This window comes from Neofelis nebulosa, chromosome 1, assembly GCF_028018385.1.
Source record: "Neofelis nebulosa isolate mNeoNeb1 chromosome 1, mNeoNeb1.pri, whole genome shotgun sequence".
Classification (NCBI taxonomy): domain Eukaryota; kingdom Metazoa; phylum Chordata; class Mammalia; order Carnivora; family Felidae; genus Neofelis; species Neofelis nebulosa.
The window spans coordinates 172,143,430-172,158,775 of record NC_080782.1 but is presented as its reverse complement, the minus strand read 5'-3'; the positions used below and the strand labels follow the sequence as shown (position 1 = coordinate 172,158,775).

The 15,346-nt window shown below is 44.8% G+C and overlaps 1 protein-coding gene and 1 long non-coding RNA gene across 9 annotated transcripts in view; one reads left to right on the top strand and one right to left on the bottom strand.

Annotated features, from left to right (window-relative positions):
- Nucleotides 1-15,346, bottom strand: part of GGACT (gamma-glutamylamine cyclotransferase) — a 48,326-nt gene that overhangs the window by 5,926 nt on the left and 27,054 nt on the right. For 2 of the 8 annotated variants that reach the window (XM_058743752.1, XM_058743761.1), the window contains one exon: nucleotides 6,421-6,472. The exons of 4 other annotated variants lie outside the window; for them this stretch is intronic. Coding sequence is in view for 2 of the 4 variants with exons in the window: in XM_058743704.1 (XP_058599687.1) it covers nucleotides 5,375-5,498 (124 nt within the window). In the remaining 2 variants the exon portion in view is untranslated. Of the gene's footprint in view, nucleotides 1-5,374; nucleotides 6,289-6,420; nucleotides 6,473-9,937; nucleotides 10,066-15,346 lie in introns of those variants that run through there. 2 more of the 8 variants (XM_058743713.1, XM_058743704.1) reach the window with 2 other exon arrangements.
- Nucleotides 7,862-11,631, top strand: LOC131520063 (uncharacterized). Its single transcript, XR_009265920.1, has 2 exons — nucleotides 7,862-8,028; nucleotides 9,999-11,631. It is a non-coding gene; the product is annotated as an uncharacterized LOC131520063 (long non-coding RNA).

Genomic DNA, 15,346 nt, shown 5'->3' with positions numbered 1-15,346 from the left:
GTGCAGGGGTGCACGCTGTAGGGAGCAGAGCTGGTCACCCCAAAATATGCCTCTTTGGCATGAGGATTATTTTAGGATGAATGTTTTCAAGAAACACAGGAGAAACTCTGATAGAAGTTACCCTTTATGTAAGAGTCATTTACACCTATAAGGGGTGTCTCCATACATTATCTTCCCAGCTCTACCAGCAAGCAGAAGATGCCTACATCTCTAGGAACTATCGATGCCAAAGGCAAAGACCAAGAGATGCACATCCTTGCCCTTGTTCACTGTACTTTGCCTGAAGACCTCCCACAGCTGGCTTCCTGGCCCCAACATCTTCTTTTGCCTTTTGCTGGAAATGGTATTTAAGGGGAGGGTGTGGGTCATGTGCGGAGGTACTCCATTCTCCTGGGTCTCCCCATGTATGCAGGAGGTATATGTGTTACAAAACTTGTGTGTTCCTCTCCTGTTAATCTTTTATTACAGAGAGTGTCTCAGTCAAGAGCCTATGAGGGTAGAGGGCATATTATTTTCCCTCCCCACATAAAGGAGGAGATATATTCGCCTCTCCTCTGCTTGCTGTGAAGGTCAAGGGAAAGACAGGTTGGTAAATGGGCAGCATCCAAAAAAAAAAAAAAAAAAAAAAAAAAAGTGGAGCAGGGACAATAGGAAAGAGTGCACCCAGGGCTTGGTGAGGGGGACCCTGCCTTAGAAAGGACAGATGGGGGGTGCCTGGGTGGCTCAGTCGGTTGAGCATCCGACTTCAGCTCAGGTCATGATCTCACAGTCTGTGTGTTCAAGCCCCACGTAGGGCTCTGGGCTGACAGCTCAGAGCCAGGAGCCTGCTTCGTATTCTGTATCTCTCTCTCTCTCTCTGCCCCTCCCCCACTCTCTCTCAAACAAAAAAAATTAAAAAAAAAAAAAGGACAGATGGGTGGCCACAGGGACGTTTGTGCCAGGTTGCCTGGCCTTTCCTTAAAATAGGTGATGTTGGGGCGCCTGGGTGGCGCAGTCGGTTAAGCGTCCGACTTCAGCCAGGTCACGATCTCGCGGTCCGTGAGTTCGAGCCCCACGTCAGGCTCTGGGCTGATGGCTCGGAGCCTGGAGCCTGCTTCCGGTTCTGTGTCTCCCTCTCTCTCTGCCCCTCCCCCGTTCATGCTCTGTCTCTCTCTGTCCCAAAAATAAATTAAAAACGTTGAGGGCGCCTGGGTGGCGCAGTCGGTTAAGCTTCCGACTTCAGCCAGGTCACGATCTCGCGGTCCGTGAGTTCGAGCCCCGCGTCAGGCTCTGGGCTGATGGCTCGGAGCCTGGAGCCTGTTTCCGATTCTGTGTCTCCCTCTCTCTCTGCCCCTCCCCCGTTCATGCTCTGTCTCTCTCTGTCCCAAAAATAAATAAAAAACGTTGAAAAAAAAAATTTTTTTTAAAAAAAAAACGTTGAAAAAAAAAATTAAAAAAAAAAAATAGGTGATGTTGTCTGTCCAGGATGGGGCGGGTGCCACCAGGGCTGAGAACTTGCAGAATGGAAAGAGGTTTAGAACAGTCCTACTGGAGAAAGCCCGGGCTTTGGAATAAGACCCATAAGATGCCAGAGCAGGTTCTGAGCAAAGAAAGTGTCATGCTTCCATTATTCAAGGGATTCAATTGCAAAGGAAGTAAAGAAATGCCTCATCCAGGAGAGGAGAGGGGAGGAAGGACAGAAACTGTGGTCAGAGGGCTGCAGAGGATGGCACTTCTGCAGGGGCTGATTACTTCCCTGTGATGACCGGCCCTGGGCCAAGTGCCACGTGCCATCCCAGCTTACCGGATCCCCAGCACCCCGTTAAAGACGGGTGGCGGTACCTCATTTGAGGGATGAGCAAATTAAAGTGGTCGAGGTGAGGCTCCCTGCACAGAGTCTGTGGGGGCAGCACCAGGAACTGGGCTACATCTACAGGACTCTGAATGCCTCCAGGGCTCTGCACTTCCAGATCCCAACGGGAACTGTGACCCTGTCACGTACAGCCCAGGACTCAGGCTCTGCAGTGACAGTGCCAAGGACATACTATACTCTTTTTCTCTCCCCTCCCTTTGTTTTGACTGAATTTTATTTGATAAATCAATTACTTCTCTGTATTTCTCTTATTTTCAAATTTTTAAAAATTGTGGTAAAATACACAAAGCATAAAATTTACCATCCTAACCATTTTTAAGCGTACAGTTCATTAGTGTTAGGTGCATTCACACTGTTGTGCACCCATCACCACCATCCATCTCCGAAACTCTTTCCATCTTACAAAACTGAAACTCTATACCCATTACATAAGAACTCCCCCTTCCCTGTCTTCCCACCCCTGGCAACCCCATGCTGCTTTCTATGAGTTTGGCCTACTCTAGGTACCTCACGTAAGTGAAATTATATAGTGTTTATCTCTTTGTGGCTAGATAATTTCACTGAGCATAATGTCCTCAAGGTTCATCCGTGTTGCAGCACATGTCAGAATTTCTTTCCTATTTAAGGCTGAATAATACTCCATCATATGCATACACCATATTTGTTCATTCATCCACCAAAAGACATTTGGGTTGCTTCCACTTCTTGGCTATTGTGAATAATGCAGCCACTCACATAGGATTGCTAGATCATATGGTTATTCTATGTTTAATTTTCTGAAGAACCTCCATATAGTATTCTATTAGCAGCTGTACCATCTTGCATTCCTACCTACAGTGCACAAGGCCTCCAATTTCTCCACAGCACTTGTTACATTGTTTTCTGATGCTTTTTTTGATAGTGGTCATCCTAACTGGTGTGAGGTGGTATCTCACTGTGGTTTTGATTTGCATTTCCATAATTAGTGATGTTTTAGCATCTTTTCATGTGCTTATTGATCATTCATGTATCTTTTTTGGAGGAATGTCTATTCAAGTGCTTTGCCCACTTTTTTATCAGGTTGTTTTTCACTATTGAGTTCTAGTTCTGTATATCTTCTGGGTATTAACCTTTCCTCAGATGCATGATTTACAAATATGTTCTCCCATTCCATAGGGGGTGCCTTTTCATTCTGTTGATTGCATCTTTGATGCACAGTTTTGAATTTTGGTGTTGTCCAATGTATTTTTACTTTTGAACGTTTTTTTGTTTTTTTTATTTTGTTTTTGAGAGAGAGAGAGAGAGAGAGAGAGAGAGAGAACACCAAATCCGAAGCAGGCTCCAGGCTCTGAGCAGTCAGCACAGAGCCCGACGCGGGGCTCAAACTCACGGACCGCGAGATCATGACCTGAGCGAAGTCGGACGCTTAGCCGACTGAGCCACCCAGGCGCCCCTATTTTTACTTTTTTTTTTTTTTTTTTTTTTACCATTTTTGGTGTCCTATCCAAGAAATCACTACCAAATCGAATGTCAAACTTTTGCCCAATGTTTTCTCCTAAGCGTTTTATAGCCTTAGCTCTTCTGTTAGGTTGTTGATCATTTTGAGTTAATTTTTGCATGTGATATAAAGTAAGGGTCCAGCTTTATTCTCTTACATATGGATATCCAGTTTCTCAACTGTTGTAAAGACTGAACTTTCCCCATTGGTCTTGGCACCCTCATCAAAAATCACTTAACTATACATGCAAGGATTGATTTGTAGACTCTGCCGTCTTCCATACCATACTGTTTTGATTACTGTAGCTCTGCAGTAAGTTTTTTGAAGTCGGGAAGTATGAGACCTCCAACTTTGTTATTGTTCATGATTACACTGCTTATTTGGGGTAGCCTGGTATTCTTCATGAATTTCAGAATGGATTTTTCTATTTCTGCAAAAAGTCACCTTTGGGAATTTTCATGACAGTTGCATTAAATCTATAGATTTGGTAGATCTGGGTAGTCTGAGCATCCTAACAATATTTAATCTTCCAATCCATGAACACGAGCTGTCTTTCCATTTATTTGTCTTTAATTACTTTCAGCAACGTATTGTAGTTTTCAGTGTACAAGCCTTTTACCTCCTTGTAAGCATTTTACTTGCCTGATTGTTTCAGGTAGGATTTTTTTCTTTTTAAGAGAGGATGAGAGAGTGCGTAAAAGTGGGGAGAAGGGCAGAGAGAGACAGAATCCAAAGCAGACTCCACGCTCAGCCCAACAAAGGGCTCAATCCTGGGATCGTAATCTGAGCTGAAACCAAGAGTCAGATGCTCAGCTGACTGAGCCACCCAAGCGCCCCTCAGGTAGGACTTATAATACTACACTGAAAGAAGTGGTGAACAAGACAAGGATGCTTGCTTTCTGATCTTAGAGGAAAACCTTTCAGTCTTTCACCATTGAGTATGATGTTAGTTTGGAGATTTTTATTTTTTTTTTTTTATTTTTTTTTTTTTAAAATTTTTTTTTCAACATTTTTTATTTATTTTTGGGACAGAGAGAGACAGAGCATGAACGGGGGAGGGGCAGAGAGAGAGGGAGACACAGAAACGGAAACAGGCTCCAGGCTCCGAGCCATCAGCCCAGAGCCCGACGCGGGGCTCGAACTCACGGACCGCGAGATCGTGACCTGGCTGAAGTCGGACGCTTAACCGACTTTGCCACCCAGGCGCCCCTGGAGATTTTTATATACAGCCTTTATTATGTTGAGGTAGTTGCCTTCTGTTTCTAGTTTAAGTGTTTTTACCACAAACTGACATTGAATCTTGTCAACTTTTTCCCCTTCATTCTGTTAACGTGTATTACATTGGTTATTTTCTTATGTTGAACCACCCTTGCATTCCTGAGACAAACTCCACTTGGTGGTGGTATATAATCCATTTAATTCTGTTTCCTAATATTTTGTTTAGAATTTTTGCATCAATCTTCAGCAGGGATATTAATCTGGTTTTGGTATCAGATTAGAATGCTGCCCTTATTGAATGAGTTTCATTGAATGAGTTTGAAAGTGTCCCCTCCTCTTCAATTTTTGGGAAGATTTGGTAAAATTCATCAGTGAAGTCCTCTGGTTCTGGTCTCTGTTAAGGGGTTTTTGATTAGTAATTCAATCTCTTTTTTGGTTACTCTGATTTTCTATTTCATCACAATTTATCCTGATAGGGTGTGTTTCTAGGCATGAGCCATTTCATCCAGGTTTCAATTTGTTGGCACACAGTTCTCTTATAATCCTTTTTATCTCTACTAAATGGGTTGTACTTTTCCCTCTTTCATTTCTGACTTTATTTATATCTTTTTTTCTTCCTAGTAAATCTAGACACAAGTTTGTCAATTTTGTTGATTTTCTCTATTGTTCCTCTATTCTCTATTTTATCTCTGCTCTAATCTCTATTTTTTCCTTCCTTTTGCTAGCTTTGGGTTTAGTTTTCCTTTCTTTTCTTTGACAGGTTCATCCTGTCTCCAAGGGCTGCGATGAGGGTCACAGCCAATAGGACATGCAAAAAGTCTACGTACATGCACCAGATCCTCTCCGAACCCCAGCCAGGGCTAGCTGAGAATATGCGTGTGATTCATCCAGGCTGGGAGCAGGCAGCACTGCCACAGCAGAAGGGAATGCCACCTCCTGAGGCTCATACATTACTGTTTCAGCCTGGTTAGAGTTTTGGATAAAATGCAAGAGTTTAGGAACAGCTCTAGGTGAGCCATCTGGGCTTTTCCAGAGGAAACTGAAGAGTGACCTTTAGAAGTGGCTCTGTCTCTGCTTTACTGTGGTGTATCCCCCCCAGGGTAGGCCTCTTCTAGGACACTGATGGCCTGGCCTGGCCAGCCCTGTGGGCTCAGACAGCAGTGTGGGCTGAACCCTTGTAGGGTGGCCTCAGTGTTCTACAGATGGACGTTTAAGAACACAGTACATGGTAAGTGTAAGGAGATGCACTGTGGCACAATGACAGGCCTGAATCAAATCCCCACCTCTACCACTCAGCAGCTGTAGGTCTTTGGGAAAAGTTATTTTAAACCTGGGTTCATCCCATCTCTAGTGACTGCTGATTGTGTGCCCGGCCTCAGAACCCAATGAATGTTCTGAAGTTCTCCACCCTACCTCCTTCATTAAGATCTTATAAAAATATCTACTGGCTTATATTCTTCTCAATGAAGCCTCTTAAAAAAATAAAAATTAATATTCTACATAATAAATGGGAGAGGGAATCACGCCATATCAATTACTGGTTGGGTGTTGATGAGTTTTCAGAGCCAAGAATCCCTGGGAAGGTGCTGTTACATAGAAATGATCATGGTTAGGCCACAGGTTGTTAACTTCGACTCTGTGGAAAATCAGTCCAGTAGCTTTCTTCTACAGAAGATAGCTTTTTCCCATAAAAGAAAACCTAGCAATAAAAATTAAACTTCTTTACTAGGAAAAAATGTAGCTAGCTAGAATGACCAAATTATGGTAGTCTACATTTCATCTCTTGTATCCTTTACTACTTATGTAAGGGGAGGAAAAAAAAAGAATTAACATTTTGCATTTCTGGCTCCTTTCATAAGAAAAACATCATTACCTTTCTGATTGTGTTTTGAACAAACACAGATCCTTCAGGAAGAAACTCATCCCTGTGGGGATTGAGAAAGGATCAGAGTTAAGCACTGAAACAAGCAATTAATTCCCATTAGAGGATTAAGGCACTCATGTTCACTTTGAATCAGAAAAACAAATTGTGAATAAAATCATGTACAACCAAGAGGTTACTTGTCAAAGTTAATAAATTAGAGAATTGAAGGGCCAACTGGAATGCACAGGGGAGGCTGAGCACCACAGGCAGGCACACTGGTGGGGTTTCATATTTGTGGGATAAGATCGGCCATCCTCTTTAAATGCCACAGAGCCATGGCAGGGACTGGGGCGGGGGGGTCACGGTTTGTTATGATGCTGTCCTTCCGCTAACAGATGGGGTCTATGAGAGGACGTCTAAAAGTGTTTTTCAACCCTGTTATGTCACCATCCACCACACATGGATTACCCTACAATATCAACGAGAGACACACACGAGATGCTAACATTATTCAGTGTGGCAGGAGCCGATTGTAAATGACCTGAAGCACCATCTCTGCCAACATTACCAGCGTATACAGGACTGAGTGGGAGGCCACTGCTGCACTAAGGTCTCAGGACTCTCCACTTGGGAGTCGAGGAGCCCAAAACTGAACCCCTGTCCCAAACCAACTGGTTGGGAATGACATGGACAGTGAGGGGTCAGTAGGGAGGTGGGACAGGCACAGAAACTTTTACTTCAGCAAATTTTGGTTGCTTTAGCATTGTCAATATTTCAGAACACGAAACCACCCGTGGAAGTGCCCATCTGGCCTGGCGCTGCTGGAAACGCCTGCCCCTTGCTCAGCAGTTTTCAGTCTTCAAACACAGCCCGTCTATAGTTTCGTATTTCATCGCTGAAGCAGAAATTGAAAGTGATTACGAATCATTCCCATAATTGTTGGATTTTTCCTGCTTAATTTTTTTCTTAGCCACCTGGTGGTAAGAGTGTAAAAGGCAGGGTTGCAGTAAGAGTTTATTGTGCTAGTTTACAAACGGCAGCTATCGCAAAGGCTGAGACCACATTTAGAAACACACGTACCAGGTGAAGCAAAGGGCTAATGGTGAACTGTTCTCAAACTTACCGGCAAAGGGACTTCAATGGGCACCAGCTTCTAACATGAAAACAACCTTTAAGTAAAGGCACCTCCATAAAATATTCATCCCGCATGGATTAAAATGTAATGAAATGGGGGAAACGTTAGTAAATCTGTATGTTTTCTTGGATAATTCATCAAGCCGCTAACACTGTTCACTGCCTGGTGTCAAATTAAGAGGGTTCGAGAAGGTGGGTGAAGTGGCGGGATTTGGGTGGCACAAAACTCAGCGCCTAGGAGCCGGCCCTGCCTCTTGGCACTGCACTGTTTCCAGAAATGCCTGCCCCAGAGAAGTATGCGATTGTTGGGCCTATCTTCTCCCCCTTCTCCTGCCGTATGAAGCCGCTTCAGCATTGGCTCCCGCAGACCCCGGCCACCCTGTCACAAATGAGGACCCACTTCAGCAAAGCCAGCTGCCACCCTAGTCTTTCCGTGGCCACTAGCCGCCCTTAGCAGGTGTCACCAAGTGTGGCCGGATCTCGGTAAGAAGCGCGTGTGCTGTGCGCGCCTGCTCTAAGGAGGGTTTTTATTTTATAGAAAACTCTGGCATCTCAGTCAAATGGCTGCTTCTCCCCCGACTGTAACATTATTTTCCCTTGAGAAAACCCCTGAGTGTCTGATACAGTTACACATTAATTCTTTAGAAGTTTCTCAGAACTGTAGGAAACAGGTGAAAAAACAAAATGCCTTGAACTTTAAGCTGGAGCTCGGCCTGGAGCACCAAGCGCTGGAAGGTCACGTCACTCTCCCCTCTGAGTGGCTCGTGGGCGACGCGCCAGGGAAGGCTCCGGCCGCATCCTGTGGGTGCTTTGATGCTGTCACTCTCCTGCTTGCTAGTTTCTTTCCAGCAACGACAAGGGCTTCCTGCCCGGCCGACCCCGCGCCAACCCCACCGAATACCCCGGAAACGTTGATGGCAAAACACCTTTCTTACATTAACCGAGCAGCTCCGGTGAAACAGCGGTGCCTTTGAAATCAAGAAGCGAGGGTCTCCACTCAACAGCTGTCCCCTCCAACTCTGACCCTTCATGGGTCCATGAAACAAACAGGCGCTTTATGGTCCCTGATGCCACACAGGTTCCCCTGAATGCTGCCTCAGCAACCATTCCATGCGTTTTCACTCTTTGGCCATACCAGACATTTTTACAAATAAAATTTTGAATGCCATACCACTTTTAAGGCAATTATTTTACCATCTTTAAACACAGAGTGACCAACGAGGGGGACGTGACCATGCCCTCACATCCTTGGGCCCACTCAAAAGTCTGGGAAGAACAGCTGTAAAGTCCCCAAATGCCAAGTCAGGGAAAGGCCTCTCTGGAAACAGGCTGGACAGTGGCCCGGCCAGGGCTGCCAGGGCCACAGCCACAAACACAAGGCACGGCCAGGGCGGCAGTGCTGCTGCCTCCTGGCCGGAGGCACACAAAGGTCTGGAAAGGCCTGGCCCCGCCAGCTGGAGGTGGTGGGGAGAGCACTGGGTACCATCAGCAGGTGAGATGCCCAGAAGAAGGTGCTGAGAGTCCTCACAAAGAGCCCACCTGTGGCTCAGAGGGGACAGTATGAATAATGCTGGCCATCAAGAGTTGACAGCATTTACTCCGTGCCTGGCCCTGTGCTAAATGCTTCATTTTACATTCTCAAGTTAACATTCAGTAGGAGAGCTCCTTACTCTCTAGCTTCTCCCCATTTTACAGATGGGGAAACCGAGGCAGAGTGACTTACACAAGGTGCCCAGTTATAGCCGACAGAGCAGCTGTGTCTGCCTTCACCTGTCCTGCCCTCCGAAGGCTCTCGCCCAACTCTGGGAGGAGGCATTTCTCTCACTGCCTCTGGCCTCCAGAGGGCCCAGGCAGCTGGTGGCTTGGGCCACCGCTCCACACCGGGCTCCCTTGATATCCTCACCCAGAAGGCAGCCACAGGTGTCTACGGAGACCTGCGGGGTGCCAGGCACCATGGAATCAGCACTTGGAGGCTGCCACCATCCTGGAATTCCTAATAATTTTATCTTTGAACTTAAGTCTGAGGGAGCGCTAGCGAACAGAGAAGATCCACGCAGCCCCACTGGCACACAGCATTCTTGGTGCCCCAGGAGCACAGTCTCGGGGACAGGAGCATGGGACTCTGTGAGACTCAGTGGGCACAAGTAACATGGTATGTCTATGACCAGGTCAGCTGGGAGAAGCAAAACTCCATTCCAAGCAGAACTTGCTTTGAATGTAGGAAGGCAGGTATATGTTTGTCAGAATCATCCACCTATGTACTTAATGTGTAAATTTTCTTGTGTATACATTATATCTCAAAGAAAACTGAAGAAAAAGATGAAATGAGATCACAGAAGGAACACAGTTTGCCAGCCTCTCAGTCTATATGATTATCAGTTTATACTCTTACCTGAGTTCAACATGTTCCACAATCCCCAGTCAACAGCAAACACTTCCTGTCTTTTATTTAGGATTTGTGATGGCCTCCCTTAGTCACTTTCTGGAACCCAACATGCAGTACAAGGCCGGAAGACTTCTTCCCGGAAGGTGAAGCAGCCCTAGGAGCTGGGGCAGAGGGAGCAGTGAATCAGCTGCTGGGATTCAGACTCAGGCCCCACCAGCAATCCTTGCCCACCCAGGGCCCGTCCACTGTTGCTGACTGAGCGGAGGTTCCCACACTTGGCTACTAAGAAACACAGCAAATGATCTGCCTGTTAGAGTATATCTGCAAGCCTGCTAGAGAAAGAGTGGAGCTCTTCCCTGACATGCTGGCAGCTGCTGAAGGTATGTTCATGCCGCCTGGCACAAGCCCTCGGGTCAAGAGAAAGAGCCAAGAATCTGCACCGTGTCCCAACCCAGTGTCTGTCTACAGGGCAGGACAAAGGGGCCAGTGGGTCTGGTTAGAGGCAGGTAACTTGCATCTCATATCCCCCCAAAGGTCTTTTTGTTTTTCCTCCATGACAACTCAGGCCCACAAGCAGCAGAGAGAAGGGGAAGGACTATCCTTTAGTGTACTACTGAAAGGTTTTTTCAGAAACATTTTAAGTCTGTAGTAATAAAATGGTTTTTATTCAACTGATCTGCTTTCCTAGGTGAGAATGGGAAGCTTGGAAGTGCAACTTACATGTGAGTCAGAAGCAACACAGAACTATTACAAAATGTCATACAAAGCCATGCTTTTTTAGGTAGTGTGCTAACAAACTATTCTAGAAAGAAGAGAACATACACCTGTTTAAACAACTCTAAGATAACGCTTTAGAAGTCAGGCCTACCCAAAAGTGAATAAACTTGCTACGAATGCAGGTGAGGGTTCCTGGCTAGGTCTGAGCCCTCACTCCCTCTACTTAATATAGTATTTCATGGCTTTACAGAAACAAGCCTCCCAGAAGGAGCACTGGAGAGCTGGGAAATCAGAGGTCAAAGCCAAGCCCCTGCTGACTGTCAGAGGGGCCTGTTTCACCCAGCCACATGAGGCAAGGCCACAGTGGGTGGCAGTGGGGGGTGTGGGCACCCTGGGCTCGGCTGCCCTGGGACCCGGGATCCACAGGGGGCAGATCACAGGCCTCTCTGAATGACATGGGACAGAACTGAATTAGCGAAAGGACTCTGGAAGATGACCAGCAGATACAACTGCAAAGCTCCAGAGCACGACCTAGACCACCAAAGTGGCCCTGAGCATCACTTGGAAACCACCAGCACACGTGGCTCCCACCCACTGGTGTGTCCAGTGCTCCCGGCCCCATGCTCCCCTGCCAGTTGGCACTGCCAGCCCACAGTGAATCAGCAATGAGCCGAACTCCGTTCCCAGTGGGCTCTGGAATTCAGGACCTAATTCTTCCGGTAACAAACAGATCTACCTTCAGAATTACCTTTGCTGAGAATATTGTTAAATCCTGTCTAAATTCTCTGCAAAGGTGCTGGCTACCCACAGGAAGTCAGGTAGGCGAGGGGGAGGAATGCAGACCTAGAGGGAAGGTAACTGCCTGCTGGAGCACCAGGAGGACCGCCCCCGGTGCACATGTGACACACGGATCTCCGTTTTTAAACAGTTCTTAAAAAGAAATAAGCTTTCTTAAAAAGAAAAGCACAGAATATTAAGCCTAATGCGGGTTTTGATTAATTACCTGTCCCCAAAGCATTCAAATCCTTCCGGTGCTTTTCTCATTCCCTCAGTTCAACTCAATTAAAACAGTTGAGAGGGCAGCAAAAACTGAATTATAAGAAAGAAGTGGGGAGGAAATGAAGGCTACGTTACTGAACATACTTTTAAATACTTCACGTAAAGTGGATCCATTTACTCACATTCCTGTGGGGCCTAAACACGCAGCTGGTCACTGTTTGCTGATGGCAGCCAGAACTCTTTGGGTCCAAAACTACTAGAAAAATGTGTTGGGTTTCAAGGGAACTGAATGCACTGAACTGAATCCAATCCTTTCATGTACGAAATCCCCACCAATGTTTTTTTCAATCCCACTTTAAAAGCTACATTATCACTAGGACCAGCTGACAGAAGTCAGTAGCGTTGAGGCTGAACACACCATTCTTCCTCAGGGTCCATGACACTTTGGCCTCGCTAGTGTTCATGGATGGATCCCAGGACTCAAAATATTACTAAAAAGCCAATCTGGTCTAACTTGGCTTTTAAAAACCACTTAAAAGCCAACATAGAGTCTGTTCCTGGGAAGAGCAAAATCCAGTTAGAATGTAAAACTCTGTTGTTACTATTTTGTGGTTATCAAAGAACAGATACTGCTATATTTAGTTTAAACACTTTTTCAAACTTATTTCAAAACAACAGAACAACAGCTTTGTTTTTCCATTACTGGATATATTTTTTTAGGTTTATAAATGTTCTTTCAATCATGATAAACAGAAGTACTCAGGGAAGCTACCATGGGTTTGCTCACACATTTTCCTAATCAAATAGCCCAAGGATTTTAGTTTTTTGTTTATAGGAGCTTTGTATTTTCCTTGCCCAAAAGACTTTCTTACTAAAAAACAAACAAAAAGCCATGTTGTATGTATAAACACAAAGAGAAGAAAATAAGGTGTCTCTCCTCTCCACCCTCCTCTATCCTGGGACCAACCAGCCTGTGGTCAGCAGGAGGAAAAACCGTCTCCCCACTCCAGCCAGAGCTGGTAGTAACAGATGTCATCTGGTATCTCAGGAGTTTCCCCCAAATGACAAAGCAATCCGCCCCCCGCCCAAGGTGATGCTTCACAAACTACAAACTAAAGGTTAAAGACAGTCCCACTTGAAGCCCCCTACTTAAAGTAGCTGTGCAACTCTCTACCAGTCCTTTGAGTGGGTGCCCACAGCCAGGACCCCTGGGCTCTGCTGTCCAGTGTGACATGGTGCAGAGGCAGCAGGGGAGGGCGAGGAAGGGGAGCTCCAGAAAGAGCCACCTCTCTCTGCATCATCCCCCAGCTTCCCAAGGAGGGAAGGACACCACCAGGCCACAGTTGCCCAAAGGAGCTGATCCTTCAAAATTCATGCAAATTTGGCATTCTATCACTATAACAAAGATTTCAACTATTTTTAAGTTAAGGAATTTCTCTCTCCCTCCTACTGTTCCAATCTTGGAATAAAGACAGTTCTTTAGAGAGCAGGTCCCTGTCTCATAGTGAGAGCAAGACCAATGCAGACCAGGTGGACTGTACCTCTTTCCCAGGTACTAAACACCTGAGATTTACATTAAAAGATGATTATAAGACACACTGTGGGGAGGCCAATGAGACATGCCTGGGGAAGCAGGGCATCACAGGTCCCAAAGGAGAATGACTATCTGAACAGCAGAGTATTTGAAGAGAAACAGGAAAGAGGTGGACACAAGTCAGGGGATGGCTAGGGGACAAATGGGTGGTTTGAGCAGGAGGACAGCCTGGGCATGCCTGGGGGTCAGGGCATGAGTGTGAGGCCAGGACTATAGGGGAAGAGACAGAGGAGGGAGGCTGGGTCCAGGTCACTAGAGACCTAACTCTCAGCCCTATGTGATGGGGTAACTAAGGGTATTAAGCCTGAGAGGTGACATGGTAAGATTTGTGTTTTAAAAAATTATCTAGTGCAACCCCAGCGGAAGACTGCTTGACATATTCTGATCAGCACTATTTATAATAACTCAAATGCAGATACTACCCAAATGTCCCTCAACAGTAATTAAAACAGGCTAATAAAGTGTGGTATACTGTGGAAAACTCCACAGCAGTGAGAATGAATGGACAACTACATGTAACAACATGGATGAATCTCACAAGCAATGCTGAGTGACAGAAGTCAGGCAGAAACAGCACATACCGTATGACTGTATTTATAATAACATGAATAATAGCCAGACTGACCTCTGCTGCTAGATGTCAGGCAGTGGTTACTGCCAAGGAAAGACATGAGCACACTTGATTTGGGTGCTGTTTACACGGTGTGTTCCTATTATGATTCCTATCATGCTATATGATTTCCACACTTTTCTGATGTGTTATACTTTCATAAAATTGCATTTTACATTTTTAAAACACATATAGTAACAGAGTAGAGGACAGACTTCCAGGAAGGAGGAAAAGAAGAATAAATTAAGCCTAAAGTTTGCAGAAGGAAGGAATAACAAAGATCAGGGCAGAAATAAATAGAGGCCAGAAAAATAGAAAACATCAATGAAACTAAGAGCTGTTTATTTTAAGATAAAATTGACAAAACTTTAGCTAGACTAAGAAAAAAAGAGAGAAGACTCAAGTACATAAAATCAGGATAAAAAGAGGAGGCATTACAGTTGACACCACAGGAATACATAGGACCACAGGAGACCCCTATGAATAATTATCTGCCAACAAATTGGACAACTACAAAAAACTGACAGATTCCTAGAAACATACAACTTATTAAGATAGATTGGCGGAGAAACAGAATATATGAACAGACTATTAACAAGGAAGGACACCAAGTCAGTGATCAAAAATCTCCCAACAAAGAAAAGCCCAGAACCACATGGTTTCACTGAATTCCACCTTAATGCCAATCCTTCTCAAACTCAGCCAGAAACTTGAAGAGATGGGAATACTCCCAAACTTATTTTACAAGTCCAGCATTAACCTGATACCAAAGCCAAACAACACCACCACAAGAAGACTACAGACTCATATTCTGGATGAATACAGATGCAAAAATTCTTAACAAAATATTAGCAAACCAAACTCAACAGCACATTAAAAGGATCATATACCATAATCAAGTGGGATTTATCCCTGGATGCAAAGATGGTTCAACACACACAAGTCAACAAATATGACAAATATGACATTAATAGAATGAAAGATAAAATCATACAATCATCTCGATAGATGCAGAAAAAGCATTTGACAAAAGCACAACATCCTTTCACGATAGAAACTCTCAACAAACTAGGTACAGAAGGAACATACCTCATCATAATAAAGTTTATATATGACAAACCCACAGCTGACAACATAATAGTGAAAAGCTTAAAGCTTTTCCTCTAAGATTAGGAAAAAGACAAGGATGCCCACTCTCACCAGTCTTATTCAACATACTATTAGAAGTCCTGGCCAGAGCAGTCAGGCTAGATGAAGACATAAAAGGCATCTATGCTGGAAAGGAAGAAGTAAGACTGTCTTTGTATGAAAACTATACATTCTTGTATATAGAAAATTCTAGAGAGTCTTCCAAAAAACTGTTAGAGCTAATTAACAAATTTAGTTAAGCTGCAGAATACAAAATCAACACAAAGAAATCAATTGTATTCTATACAATAATGACAAAATATCTGAAAAAGAACTAAGGAAACAATCCCAGTCACAAAAGCACCAA